At 40.7% G+C, this 23,343-nt stretch overlaps 1 protein-coding gene across 4 annotated transcripts; it reads left to right on the forward strand.

Moving 5' to 3' along the window:
* Nucleotides 1–1,997: 1,997 nt before the first annotated feature.
* Nucleotides 1,998–23,343, forward strand: NOBOX (NOBOX oogenesis homeobox). Of its 4 annotated transcripts, none has more exons than XM_027449926.3 (9): nucleotides 1,998–2,241; nucleotides 4,727–5,377; nucleotides 5,777–5,883; nucleotides 6,410–6,525; nucleotides 7,326–7,450; nucleotides 14,719–14,989; nucleotides 15,570–15,916; nucleotides 17,617–17,964; nucleotides 18,522–18,767. In XM_027449926.3, the coding sequence occupies exons 2-9, from the start codon at nucleotides 4,876–4,878 to the stop codon at nucleotides 18,545–18,547; spliced, it is 1,842 nt and encodes a 613-aa protein (XP_027305727.1). In that variant the 5' UTR covers nucleotides 1,998–2,241; nucleotides 4,727–4,875; the 3' UTR covers nucleotides 18,548–18,767. The 4 variants fall into 4 exon arrangements, with proteins under 4 accessions (XP_027305727.1, XP_027305726.1, XP_021123286.1 ...); XM_027449925.3 differs by lacking the exon at nucleotides 1,998–2,241 and adding an exon at nucleotides 2,265–2,421; XM_021267611.4 differs by lacking the exon at nucleotides 1,998–2,241 and adding an exon at nucleotides 2,265–2,421 and having other exon boundaries at nucleotides 17,620–17,964.

Raw genomic sequence — 23,343 nt, forward strand, 5'->3', positions numbered from 1 at the left:
ACCCACAAGTCCTTCTCTGCTCATAAGCAAAAGATCCAGCAGGGTGCCTTGAGTTGGCTCACTCAACAGCTATGTCAGGAACTGAACTTCCACACACTCCAGAAACCTCCTAAATGGTTTCCTCTCAGCTGTATTTCCAGCAGACATCTGGTAAGTTGAAGTCTCCCATCAAAACAAGACTTAGCGATTGTGAGACTTCTCCCAGCTGCTCAGAGAATTTTTCATCTGCCTCTTCAGCCTGGTTGGGCAGTCCCTAACAGACTCACACCATGACATCTGCCTTGTTTTCCTTCCTCCTGATTCTTACCCGTAAATACTCAACCTTATCGTCACCACCATTAAGCTCAAGACCATCAAAGACTCCCTAAAATACAGGCCTACCCCACTGCCTCTCCTTCCTAGCCTATTCTTTCTGTAGAGTTTATATTTTCCATTCCAGCACTCTATTGCGTGAGTCATCCCACGGTGTTTCTCTGATGGCACCTATGTCTTCCACAGAAACATTTGGGGACATATATAGCATAACTGGGAAAAAGAATAAAAATCAGTATTTCCATACTGCTGAGGCATAGAAACATTAAAGACAACCTGTAGAGGGGGGCAGTTGGACTCATTTATTTTTGTGGTAAGAACATGAATGAAATACAGGCACAAGCTACATTTAAAAAGTATTGTTGATAACCTGGAAAATTCTTGGTTTATGTCTCAAAAGGGAATGTTATTTGTGCTATTTTTTTCCATTACCAAAAAAAAAAAAAAAAAAGTGTTGATCCATTCTGAAAGAAAGAAATGAAAACATTCTCTACAGTTCTCATTCTTCTTCAGAATGCTAGAAAAAGCTGACATTATAAGCAGAATTCAGTAAACAAACATAACATTGCTCAGAGAAAGGAACTTCCAAAGCGGTTTTTAATTTTTATCTTTGTGCTTTTATATAAAAAAAAATGATAAAACTAATCCCATCCACTCCACCACTCCAAGATCAGAGTTGTGTCTGGTCAGCTGAATGCCTCTAAGAAATTAAATGTCATTTTAGCTGCAATAACGTTCCAGCCAGCATGTCTTGTATTTCATGGCGGAACCAGGTGCACTGTAGTACTAATTGTGCTATCTTCAGAATGCTGGTGCACCTGCTTCATCTTACACTCATTTAACACAATGTAACAACACTCAAGTGAAAGCATCTGCAGATGCATGTCCCTGGATGCTAGAGTGAACCTTGTAACAAAAACAGGATGTATGGGAAAACGCACAGTAGGAGAATGACAGCATTAAGATACTGAGCCTATAACCAAGATGAAGATGAAGGATGCTTCATCATGGTGGAGCAGAACACAATTAAGTAAATCACATTCATTAAGCAAGGACTGTCTGTCTTATTTGCAGACATACAAATTGTGTTTGGAGCCAGCCCCACTTCACTCAGTGGTTAGAAAAGCTGAACATGGAAGATGCAAGAGAAGAAGGGTTGAGTTTTGGAACCACTGTCATCCATGCAAGTTACAGTACAGGTCTCTCCATCAGCTGCACAAGGCAGGAGAGAAATCAAATAAGACAGACTTGGTTCACTCCTCCCTTATGACTTGTGTTCTCACCTGCAAGTATGCAAAGCTGTTTTAAATTTTATCGGAGCTGATGACAACACTTGTAGTAACATGAGAGTACTAATTGCCTGGTATCACTGAGTTAGGAGCCTTGATTTTTATTTTTATTAAAAGACTTTTAAGTATGAACACGATGCAAGATGACAGCACCAAAAAAGTCAAGAAGTGCCACGTATTTCTTGTAAGCACCAGTTTATGGAGAATTAGAAGTATTTCAAAACAGCTACAACCAGAGCACACGAAAAACAAAGCTGTCTTGCTGCCAGCCCACAAGGGAAGATAATGAGGTTTATCTCATTCAGCGTGATCAGTTATACAAACCAATTTTGTAACATCTGGGTTCCAAATGCATGCCATTAGCGATATTTAAACCCGCTCCTCACGCAAACTTCGGGAGCGCAGTTTTTCAGGCGGCCTTTGACGAGCGTCTTCATCCACTGCCTCCCCTCGGGAGATGGCGCCTCAGAGGGCAAGCAGGCGCCAGCCCCAGCCGCCACCACGGGCCACCAGCGGCTCGCTGCCAGCCACGGCAGGGCTCTCCAGGCTGCCTCCCCTTTAGCTGCGGTGCCGCTGGGCGCTATCGCCCCACTCCTCCGCGGGGGGAGCTCGCCTTTGCCGCCCCCCCCATGCGGCTGAGGTAGGTCGGTCCGGCAGCCTGGACCACGCTGTGCCCAGGGACGGCTGGTGCCACAGGTGGCCTTGATGAGCCCGCTGGGGCTCGCCGCCATTTACCAGGCTGAGCCGAGCCGGGCCGGCCGCCGCCGAGCCGGCATGGATGGGGCGGGAGTGAAGGAAGAGCGGGTGTCCCAAAAGCTGGGTAAGGGTCGGGCCGCAGCAATGGGGCACTGGCTCTCCTCAATTTTGGGGGGGGGGGAGGCACCCGATAACGAGCCTAATGAGCAGCCCCGGCGGAGGATAACAACTCTGCCACTTCCCCCGGGCCGCTTTCTGTGCCCTGGGAGTGATGCCATTTTGGCTGGGGTGCCCCCAGTGTTTCGGGGGCAGTGAGCTGCTGCCAGATGGGCATCTGCATGGCCCTTGTCTCTGGGATTGTAAAAGTGAGAAGGCTGGGGCAGTTGGTCTTCCCTTCGTATCTTTATATATATTTGCTTCATATCCATAGTGGGGCTCCACTACTGCGGGATTTCTAGAGTGGTAGCACATCCCTCACCCACTGATTTTCATCTCTGAGCTTGCATGGCTCTATGAAGTTCATGTTTCTCCCTGTGTGTGTTCAGGTTGCTTTGTACCAAACATTCAAACCAACCTTCAAAGTCTTCCTGTCACCGTGCAAATGGCTACCTCATTTTAGTAACTTCTGAGAGTAGCTGTGAGGAGAAAAAGATGACTTTGCTTCCTGCTTCTGCACCTTCAGGCATTCCAAACTCTGTTAGTATGATTTTTCCAGCCAGTTAAAATCCCTTCTGTTTAAGATTATTTATCTGAAAATGGGACGACTGTTGTTCAGTCTAGTCTCTTGCAGTAACAATGACAAAAGAAAGGGTTGTGTTGGTAACTCCCTAGTTGTTGCCATGAAGGCTCTGTATTTATAAACTTTATTTTCATTTCAGATCTTTTCTTGGCAACACTAAGTTATATGTTGTCAGGCTTTCTCTTTTAGAAATAGAGGTAGCAATTTCTATTTCATGAAGGATTACTTCTGCGGGTGATGCAAAATCCCTGCTGTTGATCTGTCTACTGCAGACATAAGGGACACGCACATGACTTTGAAATGTGTTCTGTGATGTAAGCACATACAAGTAAAAAGCCTTCTTAAATCAGAACATGAAGCTGAAAATCCTATTTTTGTTTCAAGGTAGAGTTTGACAGAATGGATGATGTGAAAATACTAGCTTTCCTGCATAATGAGCAAGAGCAGGACTGAAACAAGTTCAAATACAGTAGGGAGGACAGTGGGAGAAGGAATTGTGTAAAACAGCCAGCTGTTGCCTTGCTCAGTTCTTGACCCTCCCCATTTGTATATTTCATCTCATTTAACTTGCTGCTTAACAAGATCAAATTATTACGGGTATGTAGTTTTCTGTCTCTTTCCTATACAACTAATTCAGTTGTCTAAATTCTGTAAAAAGGAAAATAGGAAGGTCTTGGAAACAGCCTGTTGTCCCTTCATACTTCCATCAACATTCACACAGCTGACTGGTTTTGTGAGGTTCTTACTTGACTTAACAATTGTTTAAGGAAAAAAAAAAACATTTTATTCTGTTATGGTAGTAGTTGCCTACTTTATTTCTCTTGCTGTGTTATTTCTGACTTACCTTCTACTTTTTGATATCTATTAGTACGATGCAGTTTATGCTTTTTGTTAAACTTGGTCAAATTTTGCTTATTTTTGTCCTCAGCCAGCTATTTCATTACCCATTCTGTAGGTCTGTTATTCATTACTGTTGTGCCTGAAGCTGGGGAAAGCTAATGTAAGAAAGTTATTAGAAGCTTATTCATTATTATATTCACTATAAAATAATTCATTATTTTTTTCCTTGATAAACTTCAGTATGACAGAAACCTCTATAATCAAGAAGCGGTGTTGTTTGTCAGATAATTGCTGACAGAGTAGACTAGAATTTAGCTTGCATTTGTCTTTTGCTTATTTTAGTAAGGGTCACTTAGGGACTTGACATGTCATCTGATTCTTATTATTTATTTGAAAAACCTTTGTTATTCCTAGTGCTCTTTTCCTTGCAAATACTACTGTATTTGTAATACACAACCTTCTCTTTATTCTCTATATCTGATATTAATTCTTGCTGTGGTTTGAAATTATTATTATTTTTTTTTTATTTTTTTCAGGCATCTTCATTCTCAAGATGAGGCTTTTCTAGTCTCAGATGTTTGAATATATCCATGTTAGCCATATTGCATTCTTTTCTGTTGCTCTTCTAGCAGCACTCTATCCTGGTCAGTTTTCATTCTGAGTTGTTTTTTTTGTTTTTTTTTTTCCCCACTGTTGTGTTTCAGGCCCTCTTCTGTAACTGAAATCTAGGCACATGTGGTGTAGTGTGCATTTGGGTTGGTGTGGGGGGTGTTGTTTTTCATTTTTTCCTTGCAGAGTGCAAGGACAAGGAGGAGGACATGCTTATTGAACACTGTGCACTTTGTGATAGATGCTGATCCTGTTGGTGGGCATGGTACAGGAGGCGACGTGCCATCTCTGTTCCAAAGTACAGCTATAAAAGAGGAAGCTGAGAATAGCTTGGGAAGAGAAGATAGGACCAGCCTTGTGAAGGAAGAGGAGGAAGATGGCAGTTACTGCATGCTGCAGACAGATGGGTCGACTTCTCAAGATTCTGCAGCCCTTGACTGCCCAATCAACTTTGCCTCAGCCTCTGGACAGCTGACAAATTTCCTCAGTGACATGAATTCAGTGCCCCTGCTTCCTGTGGTTGAGCTTGCACAGGAACCCACAGATAAGTCAGAGTCACATGAACAGTGTGAGGTTTATTATTCGGATGAGACTGAAAAGGGGACAAAGAAAAATAATAATGACAGAAGTGGAATGTGTGCTGAGAAAGCCACTAGTACCATCTCTGGAGATCTCTGCAGGCTAGCATCATTACATGATGCATGTGTCCCAACTACTTGCAGGTCATTGAAATGTCCTTCAGCCAGTGTTGCAGCTCAGCAGTCCTACAAGGTGTCTTCATTCCTGGAATCTGGAAGTAGCCATGGTGAAACCAAGGAAAAAAAAGAGCTATGTGACAACCCAGAAATTCTGCATCCTGTCAAGAAGAAGTCACGTACCTCCTATAGTGCAGGTAGATAATGGGGAACCAGATGGTAGACAGTGACACTTGTATTGCCAACAGTGCCAGTGTTTCTTGCACCATACTGAAGGCACAACACAGAGGTGCTGAACTGCTCTAAATGGTATTTGCAATGCATTTTGCAGTATTAATGTGTGAGAACTTCTTCAAATAAAGGTTGCTGAGTGCCTTGCTTTTTAAGTATTGCTAGCAATGCTCTTTGTTTTACCGTGGAAGAAGACACTTGTTTATTGTTGTGCTTGCTTTTAAGAAAATCTCTTACGTTCTTGTATTTCTAAAAATAGTAAAAAAGTTAAATTTTGTATTTTCTCTCTCTTTTCTCTTGTTTTTATTGGTTTGTTTCCTTATCACATATTCCCTCTCTATCCTTGAATAATGCATCATTTCTAGAGCAACTAGAAGAGCTGGAGAAGATGTTCCAGGAAGATCACTACCCTGATAATGAAAAGAGGAGGGAGATTGCAACTGTGGTTGGGGTGACACCACAGCGTATCATGGTAACGGCTGTGTGGGTAACAGTGGTGACTGTGGGATCTGTGCCAGAAAACAACAGGGAGAGGGACTGGGGCAGGAAAGAGACGCTTGAGTAGGAAGAGGAGCTCGTGAGTAATAGGATAGAGGCTGCAGTGATGAGAGCATGGCTCCTGTGGATGGACAGTGTATGAACAATCACCAGTCCTCTCTCACCTCCAAAAATACCAAAATGACAGTGGAGCTTGCTGTTGTGTACTGTATCTCTTCCTGTTCTCTGTGAAGAGACAAGTGAGTGGGTAAAAGACTACAGAGATTGACCTCTGTATCTTGGAGGTTCTGTTATGGGCAACACAAGAAGCTGGTTGGGGTATCTTTCTGCTGTTATTCCTCTCTGCAGTGAATCTTCCAGATGTTCTGTGGAAGAAAGGTTCCTTGAGAGTTCTGGATTCACCTAGTGATGCATGGAGGCAGTTATTGCTGCTTCTTTGCCTGTGTTCCTGTATATAGATCACTTCCTCCCTGAATGTATCCTTTCTTTCTGTTTATCAGGTCTGGTTTCAAAATCGCAGGGCAAAGTGGCGAAAAACAGAGAAGTTGAATGTGAAAGGCAAGAAAAAATACTCAACATCAGCTCTGTCAGTCCCTACAGGGCCAGGCAGTTCTGGGTGAGGGACTTAAATCTCTTTTCCTCATTTCTCCACAATAGATACCTAACAATTTTTTTCTGTGCTTTTTGCATTTAAGCCATGCTGAACTGACCATTGAGTTAGACCTTTGTAGCCCTTCTGTATTTTCCAGCCTAACAGACTTGTGGGCAAACTGTAGTGGGACCTCTTAAGAGAACTTTTGGTTACCCTGTAGTACTGTTTTGAAATAACTGTTGAAAACCTGCTTGCTGAGGTTACGTAGAGAGCAGAGAATGAGATAAAGGGATCTGTGGAGTCACTCCAACATCTTCAGTTTCTGTATATGTGCTGGCCAAGCCCTTTGTGGGAACTTGAGAAATCTTTTATCCTAGACCTTCTACCATTGCTTTCCTTTTTTTTTTTTTTTTTTTTTTTTTTTAAAAAAAAAAAAAAAAAAAACTTGGTAATGGACATGCTGTGTGGGCAGAAGTTCGTCTCCAGGGGGAGGCATTTATGGCAATTTGGAGTGAGAACCTTGAGATAAGACAAAAACAGAATAGTTAAGTGAGAGATTGGAGACCACTTGACTGACTTCATTGCACTGTCCCTGCTATATGTACTTTCTACACTGGTAGCCCAGAACCACTTCCCCAAATACTGCTTGATACATGTACAGCGTCAGTTGTCCTGTGTCTCATTGCACTCATAAGTCAACTAATATTTCCCTTTCCACCTGCTAATGATCTAGCATTTGCCTGTTGTAGGATAGTTGGGGTTTGTGCTTTGTGGTAATGTCTTGTCCTCTGGTCTGTGCTTATACCTTTTATGCATAATTCCAGGGTCCCTCTTCTGCCTATGCCTGACTTTGTTCATGACCAGTCTGCTGTGTTGAATGTAGACACTACAGCTGGGAACTGCTCCAGCCTGCTTAGTGGGCATTCTGCACCGCTTGCTTCCTCCTCAGGTGAGACCAATATCAGTGTAAGTATTCTTGCAATTATTTTTGGTGGTGCTGGTAGGTTCACAGACACTGGTCTTAAGGTCACTGGGGAGCCCAACCCCATCAGACCAAGAAGTGATACCAAGTTTAACAGCACCCTCCTAATCAAGTTAATGGCTATATTGGGTGGTGCCTCCATACTAACACTAGAGCCAGATTTGCTGTTCTTACTCATTCACGTACTATCATTAAGCAAGGAATTTTGAGGAGGACTTCGTAAGGATATGTGATTGAGGCATTCTTTTGTTATAGCTCTATGATACTGGTACTGCTGGAGGTGCTTTTCTAAACAGTGAAGAAAGTACTGCACTGGCTATTATATACCTCTTTGGGGTGGATATATACATTCCTTGTTCTGCTTTAGACTGTAGTGTTCTGCCTGCAACCTGTAATGCAGTGAGCCTTGTAAGGGAGGTGCATAGTGTAAGCCATTAGAGTGTAGAGCCTTTCCTCAGGTACTCCATACCTTTCTATCTCCAGAAGAGGTTTTTTTGACTTCCCCAGACATGAATGAATAGTGCAAATTTCCAGTCTTTGTAAGACTTTGACGGAATGAGACTAGGTGAGTTCCCAAGCATATATCCACATTTAATTTCCGTTGCAGTGTTGTTGAAAGTCAGTGGGGTGTGCTGTTGGATCAGTTTTCTATCTGAGCTGCATTTAGACTTTTAAGATTGATGGCAAGCAAAGAAGAGACAATTTGTTGAATTGTGTATTCACACGTGGAATATTGTACTATTCCTTGGAGTCAGGAATGTTCCCTAAAGCACTTCATGTATATGTTTACTTTTCCAAATTGATATAACTTGAAAATATTTTTAAAATAATGTCAACTTCAACACATCCCTTGGGAGGGATATCCCAGACAATAGATGTGCAAAGAGGTGGTACAGTATTTTTCTGCTCTTTAGTGTAATTTATTCTTTTGAAATTCATGCCAATATTTCTGACCCCATGTTGTATTTACAAATGTATAAGTTTCAGTATTAAGAGCAATTCTGTGCAGGTCACTTTCTAATATGACCCAGAGACTGTAATTTATCTTAATAGTACTGATACCTGACAAAATACTTTGACATTGTAGAAACCAAATGTAAGAACCTATCAATAAGTTTAGAATGCTAATAAATGTATGTTAAAAGAGAGATACTTACTAGTGTCTCGTACTTATTAAGAGATACTTATTAGTATTAGTATTATTCTTGATATACTGTAATTCAGCACTTCTATCACTTAAATATGCTTGTCAATCTTCAATCTCAAGTCAAGGACTACCCTAACTCTGAGCTGTTTAACCAATATGACTGTAATTCAGTTAGTTTTTCTTCTTCTTGCAACAGAGTAAACATGGTCAAAGTGTTTAAATAATTCACTGCTTTCCAGAATGATGAAATAGTGCAGTCATTGAGCCCTGTATTTAATTAGATAAAGACTGAGATTTTGCAAAATAATTCACTTAAAGGAAACACAGCAAACATCCTCATATTTCTATACTTGTCTGCAGAACTCTCCTGGTTCCTAAAGTACATCTGCAGTTGTGCTATTTAGTCAGGAAAGAATATGTCTGTTAGAGAAATAAATTTTCATTCAGAGATGTGGTCTTGTCATCTGTCTGTATTGAGCAATTTTTTTCCGGAGAATCTGCACACTTGGATGCAGTTCCTGATGTGGAAAACACAAACAGTTTTTCTGTGGGGAAAGAAATGTCCCATCTGAATTCTTTGTGCAATGTGAATGTCCCTGAGACTGGATTGGGTATGTGAAAAAGTAAGTGATAAAGGTATCTCTTTTTTTTTTTTTCCTCCCTGAAGTATTTCTTTTACTGTGTGTAATTCTAGCTTTTATGAAATACATGCTTTCTTCACGTGTATGAAACCCCAGTATCTTCCATATTAAGGACATGGGAAGTTGAGAATATACCTCATTCTTCTAGATTTATGTAAGATAACAAAATTTTCCTTGTTCTCCTTATGCTGGGAAAGAAGTAATTAAATCTATTTGTCATCTGAGGCTGGTAAATGCTTTTTAGATACAGATCTGTTTGGGAAAAAAAATACCATTTCTAAATCACTTTGCAGAAAAGAGGCATTTGCACACCAACTGAGGTTCAATGATTGTTGTTTTTTTTTCCTGGTTTCCTGAGGGCAGTGAGGTGTGTGGTGTGTGTAATGTGCCTTACTCTGTTTATGAAACCCACCCTTCCTTCCATATTTGTTTGACTCAGTCAAATGCGACTGAAGGTGAAAGTAATAAAACTACATTTCTACAAGTTATGGGAAAATTGTTGTCTAGGTACAGTAGAGATGTAAGTTATTACTCTTTCTGAAGGAAAAGTTATGCTACTAACTATGTAGAGTCTGCATAGGAGAGAGAGCTGTGTAGCCTGATCACAGGAAAAGCTTCTGTCACAACATTGCCTTGCTAAGTGTGGGGTAGCATAACCACGAGGAATTAAGCCTTCTTCCCTCCACTCAATCCCTCAGTCTGGCATTGCATATAAGCAGACTCATTCAGCCTTGTTCAGAAAAAAAGTTTGCCAATAAATAGGGCTGTTCAGGGCTCACCTCTTTTCTTTATTAGAAATCTTCAGAAAATAAAGGTGACAAAATATGGATGGGATAAAATCCAAAGTAAAAAGAGGCAAAATAAGAGTGAACAAATGAATAAAAAGCTCATCAGGCAAGGCAAAAGCTAGTAAAAGTGGCCTCTGGAAACAGCTGATGGCATGTTTCAGGAAAGTAAGCTGCAACCTGAGCAATGCTGTAGTTGCACCCAGAGATTGTGGCCCAATGGGGTGATTATTCAGATGCTTTCCTTGATAGCAGTGTTTAACCACTTTCAGACGGACAAGCAAATGAATTACATGTATGAGAACAGCATGATCTGTTAGCTGACACCTTTTGGATAGTGCTTAGTGCTTTCTTTTCCTTTGTTTTTCCTTGTTCTCTAGACAGTAGTCCCGAATATCTGTTTTTCTTTTTTGTCCTTCTTGTTGTCTCACTGTTTGGTCAGTTCTCCAAACAAGTTGATTAAAAATGTCAGCAAGTTGTAGTTGAGATACATTGTTTCTTTCTGGCAATTAGGGTTTCTGGTTTTGGTGTTAGCTACGCTATAGTCGACTGTGCTTCAGAAATTCTTATTTGAGATTGCCTTGATCTTAAAATTGTTTTCATACTACTTTTGCTAGACAGGTAGCTTACTTTAAACAAAGTAGTGTGTGTGTTTATATTTGATATTTCTAGTTGTTTGAAGTTTCTCTTTTTTGTCTGAGACTTCTTACAGATACATTTTTTTGATTTACTGACTTAAATCATACATAGTTGCTCAGAGATGAAACCCCAATGTCTCTTACTCTTCTTCTGGCTGAACTCCCTTAGTGTTATGGGAAGTTTGGATGCACATACAGTGAAATGCCTTTTATGTGCAAAACAAGATCAAGTTTGTGCAGGTAAGCGCTGACCCTGTGTGTACATAAACTACCAATTATAGCAGTTCTTCAGGCCAAATTAGTCAGGCAGTTCTGCATGTTCTTGGATAATTTTGCATATTTTAAGAAATATCTGAGGATTTAACTGATGATGCCTACTTTGCTGAAGCTGTTTGTGGGCAGAAGAAATATGTCTCCTTGCCCATTAGGAAAGAAAAGTTACTTTCTATGCCTCTGGTTTGTTTGAGGAGGCTTTTTTGCCCCCCAATACTCTGTGGGTAGTATTTTGTTTCCTGTGGCTATTTTGCTGAGGACACATGTTGGGAGCCCAGCCTATGATTACCCAGTAGCAGAGATGGGAATGGAATAGAAATCTTGGGAGCAATTGTATGAGGTTTGACATGATCTGTCAAAGAACAGTAAATAAATTTCACAAGCCTTAACAACTCCACTGTAATGCAGGATTCTGGCCTTTGAACAAGTTACTTTAAAGCTGATGATATGGAGCTGATATGGCAACCAAGAGTCGTACCTTTTTAAAGAAGTAGTAGGTTCCAACCTACTGAAAATCCAGAAGATTAGACTGACACTTATCTGAGCAGCACAGTTAAAGGTTGAAGTTAGCTTACTGATCTTTACTCCAATAACTGAAGAATGCTTTTGCTCCTAAGATTGATTAATTTTCAAGAAGTCAGTTGCAAGATATATGCATTTTTTCTCGTAATTTATAATATGTAAGGAAGAGGATGCATCTACAAAGAGGTTTATTCTGGCCCTTAATGTTCTAGTAAATGCTGTGATTACACAGGCAGTTTTAGAAGAAACTGGATTGGATGGTGTGTGACGGACCCATAGTAACAGAGGCTTTTGATGAACTCTTGATGCTGGAGAAATCAGTCCTAGTAAGCAGACCACCTGAAGCTAGATTGGTTGCTCAACAGCACCTGTATTGTACCTAACACTGGGCTTGATAAGCAGTTAATCTTGGTCCCCAGGCCTCCCAAACAGTCTGCAAGCATCTGTTCAGTTATCTGCCAGAATTATGGCAGGTGTCTCATGCCAAGGCGTTCTGGAGTCAGTGTAATGTGTTTTGATTAAGAAAGTCATGTATCACAGATGTCAAGAGGACAGGCTCCAAAGCAGATAGGTGTTATTCAAATAGCAAATGTTGTACACATGATCTGGTCTGTTAACAACAGAGAAAACAGCTTCCTAAAATATACCATCACAGTTGAAACCATGCTCATTTTTAAATTCATAGACACCTCTCTAACATAGGTCTTAGTCCTCTAAAGTTTGGTGAAAGACTGAAATCAGTCACCTGGAGAGAAGTATATACTTTTTTCTTCATTTAAGACTCTATCTCATTCACAGCAGCTATAGCACAGGTAAGCAGCTATGTAGCTGTTCTCAAGTTAAGACAAGTGTAATGCCAGGACTGGTTCACAGACTCATTGAAGTGAGATCTGAAGCTGCAAATTATTAAATTGCTCTTCAAAAATTCCCAAGATTGACTCATGGAATGAAAACTCAGAAATAATGGAAGCAATGAACAAAATATTGTATTGTTACATTCACCTGTTCCCCGGAAAGCCTCCTGAGGATGTCTGTCTTTGCATCAAGGTCTAGAATGGTAACAGAATTGTAGAATGTAATTATGATCTCAAGCCAGTTATCAGAATTCAACACTGAACGGAGTGCTGGAATATTTTGTAAATACAGTGTCAGATTTTAGCAGATAATACTTTTCTATAAACTATTTATTCAGATTGCATTTCCTACTTTATTCAGAAAATACAGATTTAGTGCCTTTTTGAAGGACTGAAAAGTGGAAGAAATTGTAGAAAAGGATGAACCAGCTTTTTGGAAGTCAAGTGTGCCGTCTTCAAAGCATCGTTGTCCATGATCCAATTAGTGTGATCCACAAAGATTATCTGCACTAAGTGTTGAAATTGTTTTTTTGAAAAATAGAACTCCTCAGTGTGTGTGAAAGTGGGTTTAGAAGTGTTTTCCTGGGCTATGTCATTAACACTGCTTGCATTCATCCTGAGCAAGACTAAGGCCATATGCAGAATAGCTAATCCTACTGTCATTGAACTGAAACTTCATAGACAGTTTCTCAGATAGGTTGTGCCCAAATGGCTGCTCTTTCATAAAGCCTTGTGAACTACTTTGTTTCAGGCCAGAAGGGTCAGGAGGAACAGTGCAAATGAATGTTTTCATAATTAAGAGATCTTCAGCTTTGTTTTTGGATAAGCTATTTTGGCTTGTTAGGAAACTAAATATTGTCTTGACTACTTGCTTTGTTGTACAGGACTTAATTTGTACTATGTCAAAAAAAAAAAAGGGAATGTGATGAAAACATCATAAAGGTTGCCCAAAATGGAGAAAGAATGTTTGAATTGAAAACTAAACCACTGAGAATTGTCTAGGAATGCGAGTGCTTTATAGAAGCAGTCTTGATCTACTCTTATAAGTGAGCTCAAAATCAGGAGTCTGAAAAGTTTTCACTGAAATGTCATAAATGCTTCTTTCCATAGTTCGTGTAAGTTTGGGGGGAAAAAAATGTAGGAATTTGCAATAAGATAAGCAGAGTTGCACAGTTCTCTGCGGAGTCCAAGAAATGGAGCTGCAAATGTTTGAAGAGGAATCTCACTATCAGCTCTCTGGGCATGCATTCTGAAATTCTCTAAAGGTTGCTTGTGCTGGCTATGGCAGTATTATACTTAGGTTTTATGCTTAAGGCCTTTGGCTTACACCAGGAGTACATCTGATGTTACTCTGTATGCCTGCAAGGGTGAAGTACGGCTGTAAACTATTCATATTACTAGCATTCCCTGAATGCTTTACCGTGTGTGGGAGTAGACTAATTCTATCTGAACAATAATGTCAGTGTTACTTTTCTTATCTGCCTCATTCTTAAGCTGGTTCAGCCTAGATAGATATGAAAAATCACTTCAATTGTCCTGCACACCTTAAGACAGTTACAATTCTCTGAAGAGAGAGAATTTGATGTTTTCTTAACAGAAAAGCATCCTGTTGTCTTGCACCACATGCAAATTTCTTGAACATCTGTGTATACTTGTTATTCTGGATCACCAGCATATATGCTTCTGACCTTTCCATTTCCTATATTGTCCTCTTTCCACAGAGGCTGCTCTGTAGGAAACTGTTACCCTCTCCTTTTCCAGCAGTAACTGAGGAGACAGGTCATGAAACAAGACTCTAGGAACCAAAAGGTGTTGGTGTTCTTTTCCATCTCTCAGCTTTTTCCCAAGGCCCTTCAGCTGCCATCTTTGTGTTTTTGTTTGTTTTTGGCATGATTCATCAGATGCCAAACCAGGAGAGAAATTTTGGTTTAAAAAGTGGCCTAGACAGCGGATCTCCAAAGGCACGTGGTTTCTTTGAAACCAGTTATATTTTTCAAAAGGATAAGCTGTGCAGCACGATCTTCCCAGAGGACAATGGAGATGGAAGGTGGCTGGGGGATTTTTCCTGGCTTTTTTCCAGGAAGTATTTTGCTTCATTTGGCTGCCTTCTTGAGAGCTGAATAAATCCAGTATGCAGAGACTGAAATAATGAAGGTAATTTTATTTAACCAATAAACATAATCCTGTGTTTCAGAGAGCTTGCTACTACTCCCTTTTGCTTTCCAGCAGCAGTGCTGCTGCTTGTTAACTGGTATAAATAAAAGTAAACCTCCACTCTTTCATTGACGTCTGGCCTTTCTGTTCTGCTGCTCTTGCTAGACCCTGTGCTTGCTCTCTTCAGTTTTTAGTATGACAGTGTCTCTTTTTATTCACAGTCTCTTCAGTGGCAGGAATGGTGGCAGCTTGTGGAGCAGTTCAGACAAAGGCATTACTGCAGTTCAACTTCAGTTCCAGCAGAATGGAGTGCTTCCCTAGCCTTCCCAGCCCTCCACCTATTCGCAGGGCCAGCCTCCCTCTCAGCCTGTCCTTCAATCCCCGCAACTACATTGTTCCCTTGATGCTGGACGCTCCTGACAGTGAATGCAGCTTGTCCAGTCAGGAAAATGGCTCCAGGGAGGCCTTCACTTACAGCACCCAGAATCAAGGGTAGGAACAGATGAGATCGTGAGATCTTCTGTGAGGGAGAAGCCTTGGGGGGGAGGGAGCGGGGGCAAAGCTGGGACATGGGATAAGGAAATAGATGGGAGCATATGTGAGAATTTAAACATGGGACTGGGAATGGAGAACAAAAGAAAGCAAACTCCTTTAAATGGAGTATGAAAAGAATGTATAACATGCACAGTAGGACAAGACACCTGCTTTCAGTAAAGTGGTGCCTTTTAATAAATTCATGTGTGTCAAGTGAAAGTGGGATTTGGAAGCACAGTGAACAGGAAATCTTGAGAGAGGTTGCATTATGCACTGCAGTGTGCCTTTGAGGCTGGAAAGAACTGAAGGAAAGGTTGTCCCTAACAATATGAAATGTTAAAGAATTATGTGAGAAAGCTTTTGGCTCAGGTAGTTTCTGTTGCTCTTGTCCTGTGCCTAGGATTTGGTAGAAGGAGTTGCAGTCAGATCAAGGTTTCAGTTGTTGTCAAGGGGAAGATAAAGCAATTTATTGTATAAGTTGCTGTAGCTCTTGACCCTGTTCTGATCTTTGAACTGCTTTTTTCCTTGCTTGCTGCAGCTTGTGTTCACCGGTTTCCTGTGATTACTCTGAGCACCTGGAGTCTGCAGGCAGCATAGAGACCCCATACTGTCAGTACAGCAGCCAGGGTGGAACTTACCAACTGCCCCAGTATCCTCAGCAGCACCAGCACTCCCTGTTCCACCATCTGCCAGGTCACCTGGCCAGCAATGCGCTCTCCAGTGTCCGCCTCACTCCTACAACGCCTACTGAGTCCAGTACATCCTTCCTCCCCTTACCTGGCAACAGTGGGGTTGTCACTAACGGGACAGCAGGAGCCGCACAGGGCTATGTACAGAACCACATGGGGGGACAGCTTCTGTTACAGCAGCCAAGTGGAAACTCAGGTAAATTTCTGAAATCCTTTTACATCTTACTCTTCTGGAGTAACTAAATGTACTTGAAAGGTTCAGGATGATCAGTGGTTTGCATATATATATAAATACATATATGCATGTATGCATAAATATACGTGCATATGCTGCCCATGTTTTGTTGTTTCTTTTTTTTCTCCTCTGTTCTCTTCTAAGTGTTGGGCGATCCATTAATTTGAATCAAAAGTTACTTAGTCTGTGCATCAGAGAGAACATTACATGTGAGTATGCAGTGGTTTTCTCAGGAATGGAGAGCAACTTCTCTCTTTCAGGAGTGCAATGTTGAACAAACTAATGTGCCTGTGATGTATGTAGGTAGTAGTCAAGGGTGGAAAGTGAAAAGGGGCCACAGCAAATGGAGTACTTGGAGACAGCAAGAAAAACAGACTTCTGTTTTTGAACTTTGAACTTCAACAATTTTGAAATAATATTATGTGTCCTACAGTAGTGCAAAAGAAGAGTTAGAGATCTGGGGGCTGAGAGAATATGGATATAGCTTCCTTCTCTTCTTCTACCGTGAATTTGCAATATTACTTAGGAAACTATGTTGAAGTACTTTAATCTTAAAAAGTGACTAGGTAAAAATGGCATTATCAGTCTTCTTGTTTTGTGTCAGTGATTTGTATTTTAAATTTGTTCAAGCCCAAGTACAATCAAAAGATCACAAACTATATCAGTTTATTTGCTTGGACCATCATGTTCCTTAAATTAAGGTCGCAGTCCAAAAAGTATGTCTCTTCACATAAGAGAACAAAATGCTTTAGATTGCAAATGCTGCTCCTGTTTTTGTACTGTTTTTGTGGGTCCTTCAGGGAAAGGAATCTGACTTGCAGGCTGATTTGGTGTAAGCTGCCTCATATTCACACTGTTGTTCATGGCTAATATTCTCTACAACAGGTTGGCAGCACCTCTGCTATCTAGCACTTGGACTAGTTCTTCTCTCTGGTTGTAAGGCGTAATGATTATTTTCTGTGTTTTTTCAATTTGAAATGTCAGATGTAATGAGAGGGCTATATTCCAGCACACCAAATTAAGGTTTTTACAGTGTGATGCCAGAAATGTGTGTTGTGTGCCTTTGGGTGCAAGCCTTGCTAGGACTGAAGAAGGAAGATTGCTGAAGGAATAGCATCTCTGAGTTGATACTCTGTTCTTCCATACTTCTTTCTGGAGCACAATGGGTAATAAATAGTAGTGCACAGCTCTTCTGTCCAAGGAGATCCTGTAACTCTTATGCAATGTGGACAACTGGGGTCAGGGACCCAGTACTGCAATGCAGGGGAAAAAACCTGCCAGTGTAGATACACCTTAAATTCTTACTTAAGCATGTGAGCAATGTAGTTGAATTAATATATACAAATTTGAAAACAACAACAAAAAAAAGTAACAACAAAACACCATTTCTGACTCCTGGATTGCAGCTTTAATAAATGAAAGCAGTGATTAAGCATCCAGCTCAGGCTTTGCAGAACTGATTTGGAAAATAATGGGGGGGGGGGAATTAATATTCATAACTGTGATGTCAGCTCTGTTGCAGTAAGCATTAAGGAATAACTAGTACTGTTTTGCACTGAGTACGCGGTCAGAAGGAGAATGTGTTTTTTACATATACATGGCTTTAATTCTAATTTCCTTGTTTTCATGTTTCTGACTATTCTTTGTTGCCTTTTCCTCAGCAGGCATCACTGCCTATCAGGCTGTCCCCTGGAATGATTTCTATATGCAGGGAGCTCCATTTTCGAATCAGTTGCACTCACGAATGCCATCTTCTATCACAGCAGGAGGACAATATTTCTCAGAGCAAACTTCCTACACTCAGCCACCTTGCCTGCCCTCCTCTCCATATTTCATTCAAGTGCCCAATGGAACAACACTAGGATCCATGCCACATACTGGAAAACAGAAGGAAATAACAACACCAGGCCAGAGTTCATACCAGAGCCACCAAAGAGAGACAGAGTTGACACCACTTGCTGAAAGAGAGGAAGTAGAGAGCAGCAGCAAGAATGGAGAGAGTATTGTTGGTAATTGAAAGGCCAGCTGACTTTTTTTTTTGAGAAGTGTGGCTGGAATAAGGAAAGTATTCCAAGACAATGGTAGCTCCTTTGAATGCAATTATGGGATCAAAACTGTGGCATGAATGGGAATGAAACTTTTTTTTGAAGACAGGCTCAACTATCCAATAGCTAGTTCTCAGACTCATCTTTTAGAAATGGTGACTAAACGTGGTCAGTAAAGTAGGTGGCTAAGTTCTGTTTTGTCAGACATCTTTTGCTGTAAGCTGAATAAACAGGTCTGATTATTTTTAAGATTTCCAGAGGTAAATACATGTTTCTTCAAGGCAGAACTTCTTGAGAAGGAAGAAGGGAAGGGGGGGTGATAGATTCTTGGTTTGATTTCCATTTACAGACTTATATTTTAGAAACAAAAAGGTTTGCTGGAAGGTGTCCTGTGCCTTAAAAGTTCAAATGGGCGGGGAGGATATTTATTTAATTTCACAACATAAAACATTTTAAAAATTTCAGGCAATACTGAGTAAACTGAGATCACATTCTTAGGAATCTGTTTGTTTTTTCTTCAGATATTAAAGAAGAAACTAATGACTGATGCTAAACTCTGAGAAACAAATAAAAAAGAAGAGGAGACACTGCTATTTTAAACTGCAAAATAAGAATTGAGATAAGAATATAATTTGCAACAGAAGCACTTTTTTTTCTTTTTTTGGGGGAATTGTCTTTTTTTTCCCCTTGTTGCCATGATGATTTTCCTGCTGAGGAAAGAAGCAGAAATTTCACTCAATAAAAACTTTTGGTCTGTGTATGTACTTTATTTTTCATAGTGAATTAAAATCTTGAGGAGCATGCAGAAAGAAAATAACTGATACAGTCATCAGCGTCCCTTGGGTAGGTGGAAATTCCCAATCATGCAAGTGTTAAAGTACGGCTAGTATCATGGAATATGTGTGGAGAGAGACCAGGAAGAGCAAGACACATACAAAAGGGGGAGGAATTCAAGCAAGTACCTCTAATTTTAGTGACTCCAGACAATGCAAGAAATATTGTGGGAACTCCACTATTGGGTTGTTTGCTAACCTTGAATTACTAATTTAACTAATGTAATAACAGATCAATGATTAACTTCTTAATTTTCTATATAAAACCATAAAAAAATATAAATGCCAATACTATAACCAGTTTTCCATCAGTTATTGTTTTGCATCATGTTTGAACTACAGATTGCTTTAAATGTGTGAGGATTGTGTTGATTAAAATTACCTAGGGCTTGGTTGATAAGTATTTGGTGGGTACCACTTTCATGAGATCCTTGGCCATCATCTCTGGCTCTGTCCTGACAGCTTGCTTCTGGAGTGGCTCAGTTATTGCAAAAGGGGCTAAACATTTTACTGTCTCTTTCAGTTAACAGGAACAGCAGACAGTTCATGTGGGCATGCATTGCATTTACATCTGTATCCTGTTAGGATGTGTTGCAGTTTAATCTGATGGGATGTTTCATAGCTGTGGTTTTTCTCTCACGTTCCTGCAAATCTTACTGTGGGAATGTCAAGCTGCAGTGTTAGCAAGAATAGTTTAGTAGAGTAAGCGATCTTGGTTGGATAGTCTTGCTTGCTGCTTTACCTGGGACTGTCATCCTATGAAACAGATAAAATAGTCTCTGAAGTCAGTCATCAGTGGTAGTAGCAGAGGAGTCAAGTGAAGAGGTTTTTTACCCATAAACAAATTGCTACAAGCCCTCGGAGCTGTGGTTTCCAAATGAGCTCTATCTAGCTGAATGTATGGGATATATGATGAGTGGCTAAAACACGTGTCGGGTTCTCACTGTGCCCTTGTGAGGGCAGACCCTTGTCTTATAGGAAGCTAGAGGTGCCGGGTCCTGCACCTGGGGTGCAATAACCCCAAGCAGAGCTACAGGCTGGGAGATGAGTGGTTGGAGAGCTGCCAGGCAGAGAAGGACAAGGGGGTGATGGTGGACAGTCAGCTGAATATGAGCCAGCAGTGTGCTCAGGTGGCCAAGAAGGCCAACGGCATCCTGGCTTGTATCAGAAGCAGTGTGACCAGCAGGGCTAGGGAGGTTATCGTCCCCCTGTACTCGGCTCTGGTGAGGCCGCACCTCGAGTACTGTGTTGTTTTGGGCCCCTCGCTACAAGAAGGACATCGAGGTGGTTGAGCGGATCCAGAGAAGGGCGACGAAGCTGGTGAGGGGCCTGGAGAACAAGTCCTACGAGGAGCGGCTGAGGGAGCTGGGCTTGTTCAGCCTGGAGAAGAGGAGGCTCAGGGGCGACCTTATCGCTCTCTACAGATACCTTAAAGGAGGCTGTAGCGAGGTGGGGGTTGGCCTGTTCTCCCACATGCCTGGTGACAGGACGAGGGGGAATGGGCTTAAGTTGCACCAGGGGAGTTTTAGGTTAGATGTTAGGAAGAACTTCTTTACTGAAAGGGTTGTTAGGCACTGGAACAGGCTGCCCAGGGAGGTGGTGGAGTCACCATCCCAGGAAGTCTTCAAAAGACGTTTAGATGTAGAGCTTAGGGATATGGTTTAGTGGGGACTGTTAGTGTTAGGTCAGAGGTTAGACTCGATGATCTTGAGGTCTCTTCCAACCTAGAAATTCTGTGATTCTGTGATTATTTTCCTACTTTGTGTTTAACTCCAAGTCTTTTTATTGTCTTTCGGACACAGGCATGGCCTGAGTAATTTTTACATTAGTGATCTACATGCCCGTATTCTACTCTCTGAAATTAAGCATTGTCAGGCCTTCTGTTTCAACTTCTCTATAATCTGTTGCAAAGGATCCTTGGCAGGAGTTGAGTGCTGATGGTTCACTTTCTTCTTTTTTTTTTTTTTTTTTTAATCACATTGTATTGTACAACACTGTTTGTACACTAGCTGAAGATTAAGCAGTATAGAGAGGAACAGATTTATACCATGAATCTACAGATTTGAGCAGAGAATCAGGAATTTTCATTTTCTGAAGCAAAAGTTTGTGATTGTCTGTAGCAGGCTGAGAACATGGTGGGGAATGTGCATTAGTTCACATTTGTTTCACTCATCCACAGCTGCACAGCCTAAACCAGTATTTCCAAGAGATGTGAATAGTTTACATTGCAATGGCAAGTGTGCTCTGAAAACTGTTAGAGGTGATGACTGCAGAATTCTCTTTAACTAGGGCTGGTTATGTATCTTGCCTGGGTCCAAAACCAACCCTTCCAGAAGATGAAAAGGACAAGAACAACAATAGAATGCCAGCCATCTGCTCCTACCTGCCTCTTACCCTAAAACATGTTTTTCATTTAAAAAAATAATAATTTCAGAAATATGCATTTTGGATGTTGTTTGGTGGTACAGTTATGCGACAAACTTGTACATTCTGCCCGTGCCACTCCCCATAAAAACTTAATAAGGAATTTTAGGACCACTTAAGCACTGTATGATATAATCTCATGAAGAATTAGGACTGAATGAGCATAGTCAAATTATTGAAATAGAAAATCTTTTGCATGCAAACTTTTGGTTAAAATGTAGGTTTGAGTGAAATGGCTTGATTCATTTCCGTGCTTGTATTTGTCAAGTCTAATTTGGTTTGAAGTTTTGTATAGATATTTTTACATTAACAGCTGGAAGAAAGAGTAGGTACACAACTGTACACGGATTGTCAGATTCATCCCTTTTGCAGTTCTGCTGACTTCACTGGAGCTAAACAGAGTCTATGGGTACACGGGCAACTTTTTTTTTTTTTTTTTTTTTTTTACCAGTGGCACTGCCACTGGTGAAAACAGGGACAGCCTGTGGCTTTGTGCCAGGCCGCATACTGATGGGAAGAGGCTTGTGTAATGCCATAAGCTTGTCTGTTACATCTGCAACAGAAGTTGCACTAGTATCTTGAAATCTTATTACTTAGTCTCCTTGTGCTGTTCCCTCTGCTGCAACTTCTAATAGAACTGGGTACATTTTACAAATGCTGTTTTTTTGTTTTTTTGTTTTTTTTTTTGGGGGGGGGGGGAGAAGGGAGAGAGAGGTGTTTGTTTTTTATGTACTTTCTTTTCTGTACTGTATTTTTTCAAGAAAACTCAAGAGTACATAATGTTTTTTGGTTTTGTTTTTAAGTACCTTGTTTTAGTCAAGAAAAATATATTACAGACTTCATTGTTCCTATGAAGTAGGATGTATTAGAAAGTAACTACGTTTATTCAGCTTAGCAGTTGAAATTCCCATTTGTATTACTTATTATAAAGATTGCTATAAATAGCATGAGAAAATAATTTGTTGAATGATAAATATTGATTTTTCTTGATATTGCTTTGCTAAGCACAAGAATAATCAAATCCATTATCTGATAGTGCCATGTATCTTCATGGATGAATACTGGCAAGTATGGAAACACACCTGTGATACCTCATTTAGCTTAATGATAATCATATCTTCAGAACTGATAATAAATCTGCCAGACGAGTATGCAGAGCATAAGATGCATGGCATAAGTCATTAAAACCAGCACAGAGGGACTCCCAGACGTATTGCTTAGTCTTCTTATGTGTCCCATGTGCCAATGTCTGCACGATTTTACACCAGCAGCTTCACAGAGACCAGGCTTCCAATAAATAGCCCAAAAGTTTTGTTGCTGGAGAAATGAACTGCAAAATAAAGTATTTGATTTTATGGAAAAACATCTGTAAGTACCCAGGATCTTAAAATTTCTGGTTATATACAGGCATATGGGCCACCATCATAGGATGCTTCTTGTCTCCTCTATGCTTACTATATATTTTTACGGTACCTAAAAAAAAAAAAAAAAAAAAAAAAAAAAAAAAGGAATTAAGGTCCTTTTTTTTTGTTTCTTTTCAGGAATTATGAGCAAAATGTGAACAATAGAGAAAGCCAAATGCCGTTTTACCTGCAAAGTGTACATTTTAGGTCCACCTTGCCTACTGGTCCTGGGGGTGAAGAGGGAGCACAGCTCTTCCAGAGATCATTGCTGCATTAGTGAAGCCTCCGTGTGTTTTCTGAGGCTAAGAATTGGTCTCTCTTTCTTTATCTGTGGGAAAATGTTTTCCTCCCTACTTTTCTTCTTACCTTAAACACCACTGCCTCTCCAACACAGCCTCGTAGGGAAGCTGATTTTTTTTTTTTTTTTACCGATTTTTGTTTGTTTGTTTTTTACTTTTATATTTTCCCCCTTTTCTTCTGGGCATGCTACAGCAAGAGGTGCAGAAGAGAAGTTGTGTTAGGTTATGCCCTGACACACCTCTTGTGTGCTGGACAACCATGTGTGCTCATGCGTGGGGTCACACCTGCCTGCCAAGGAGCCTGAGCAAAAGGCTCCGCTTCCCTTATTTATGGCCAGTCTTCCTTGCACCATGTACAGCTCCAGAAGGTCTCCAAAAATTAAA

The sequence above is a fragment of the Anas platyrhynchos genome, chromosome 1, assembly GCF_047663525.1.
Source record: "Anas platyrhynchos isolate ZD024472 breed Pekin duck chromosome 1, IASCAAS_PekinDuck_T2T, whole genome shotgun sequence".
Taxonomy (NCBI): domain Eukaryota; kingdom Metazoa; phylum Chordata; class Aves; order Anseriformes; family Anatidae; genus Anas; species Anas platyrhynchos.

Excerpts from the sequence above, each read along its gene's own strand:
- NOBOX (XM_027449925.3), top strand. The coding sequence starts at position 2,307 with ATGAGCCCGCTGGGGCTCGCCGCCATTTACCAGGCTGAGCCGAGCCGG. Across the intron at positions 6,526-7,325 it reads ACAGGGCCAGGCAGTTCTGG|GGTCCCTCTTCTGCCTATGC; the intron begins GTGAGGGACTTA and ends GCATAATTCCAG. Across the intron at positions 7,451-14,718 it reads ACCGCTTGCTTCCTCCTCAG|TCTCTTCAGTGGCAGGAATG; the intron begins GTGAGACCAATA and ends TTTTATTCACAG.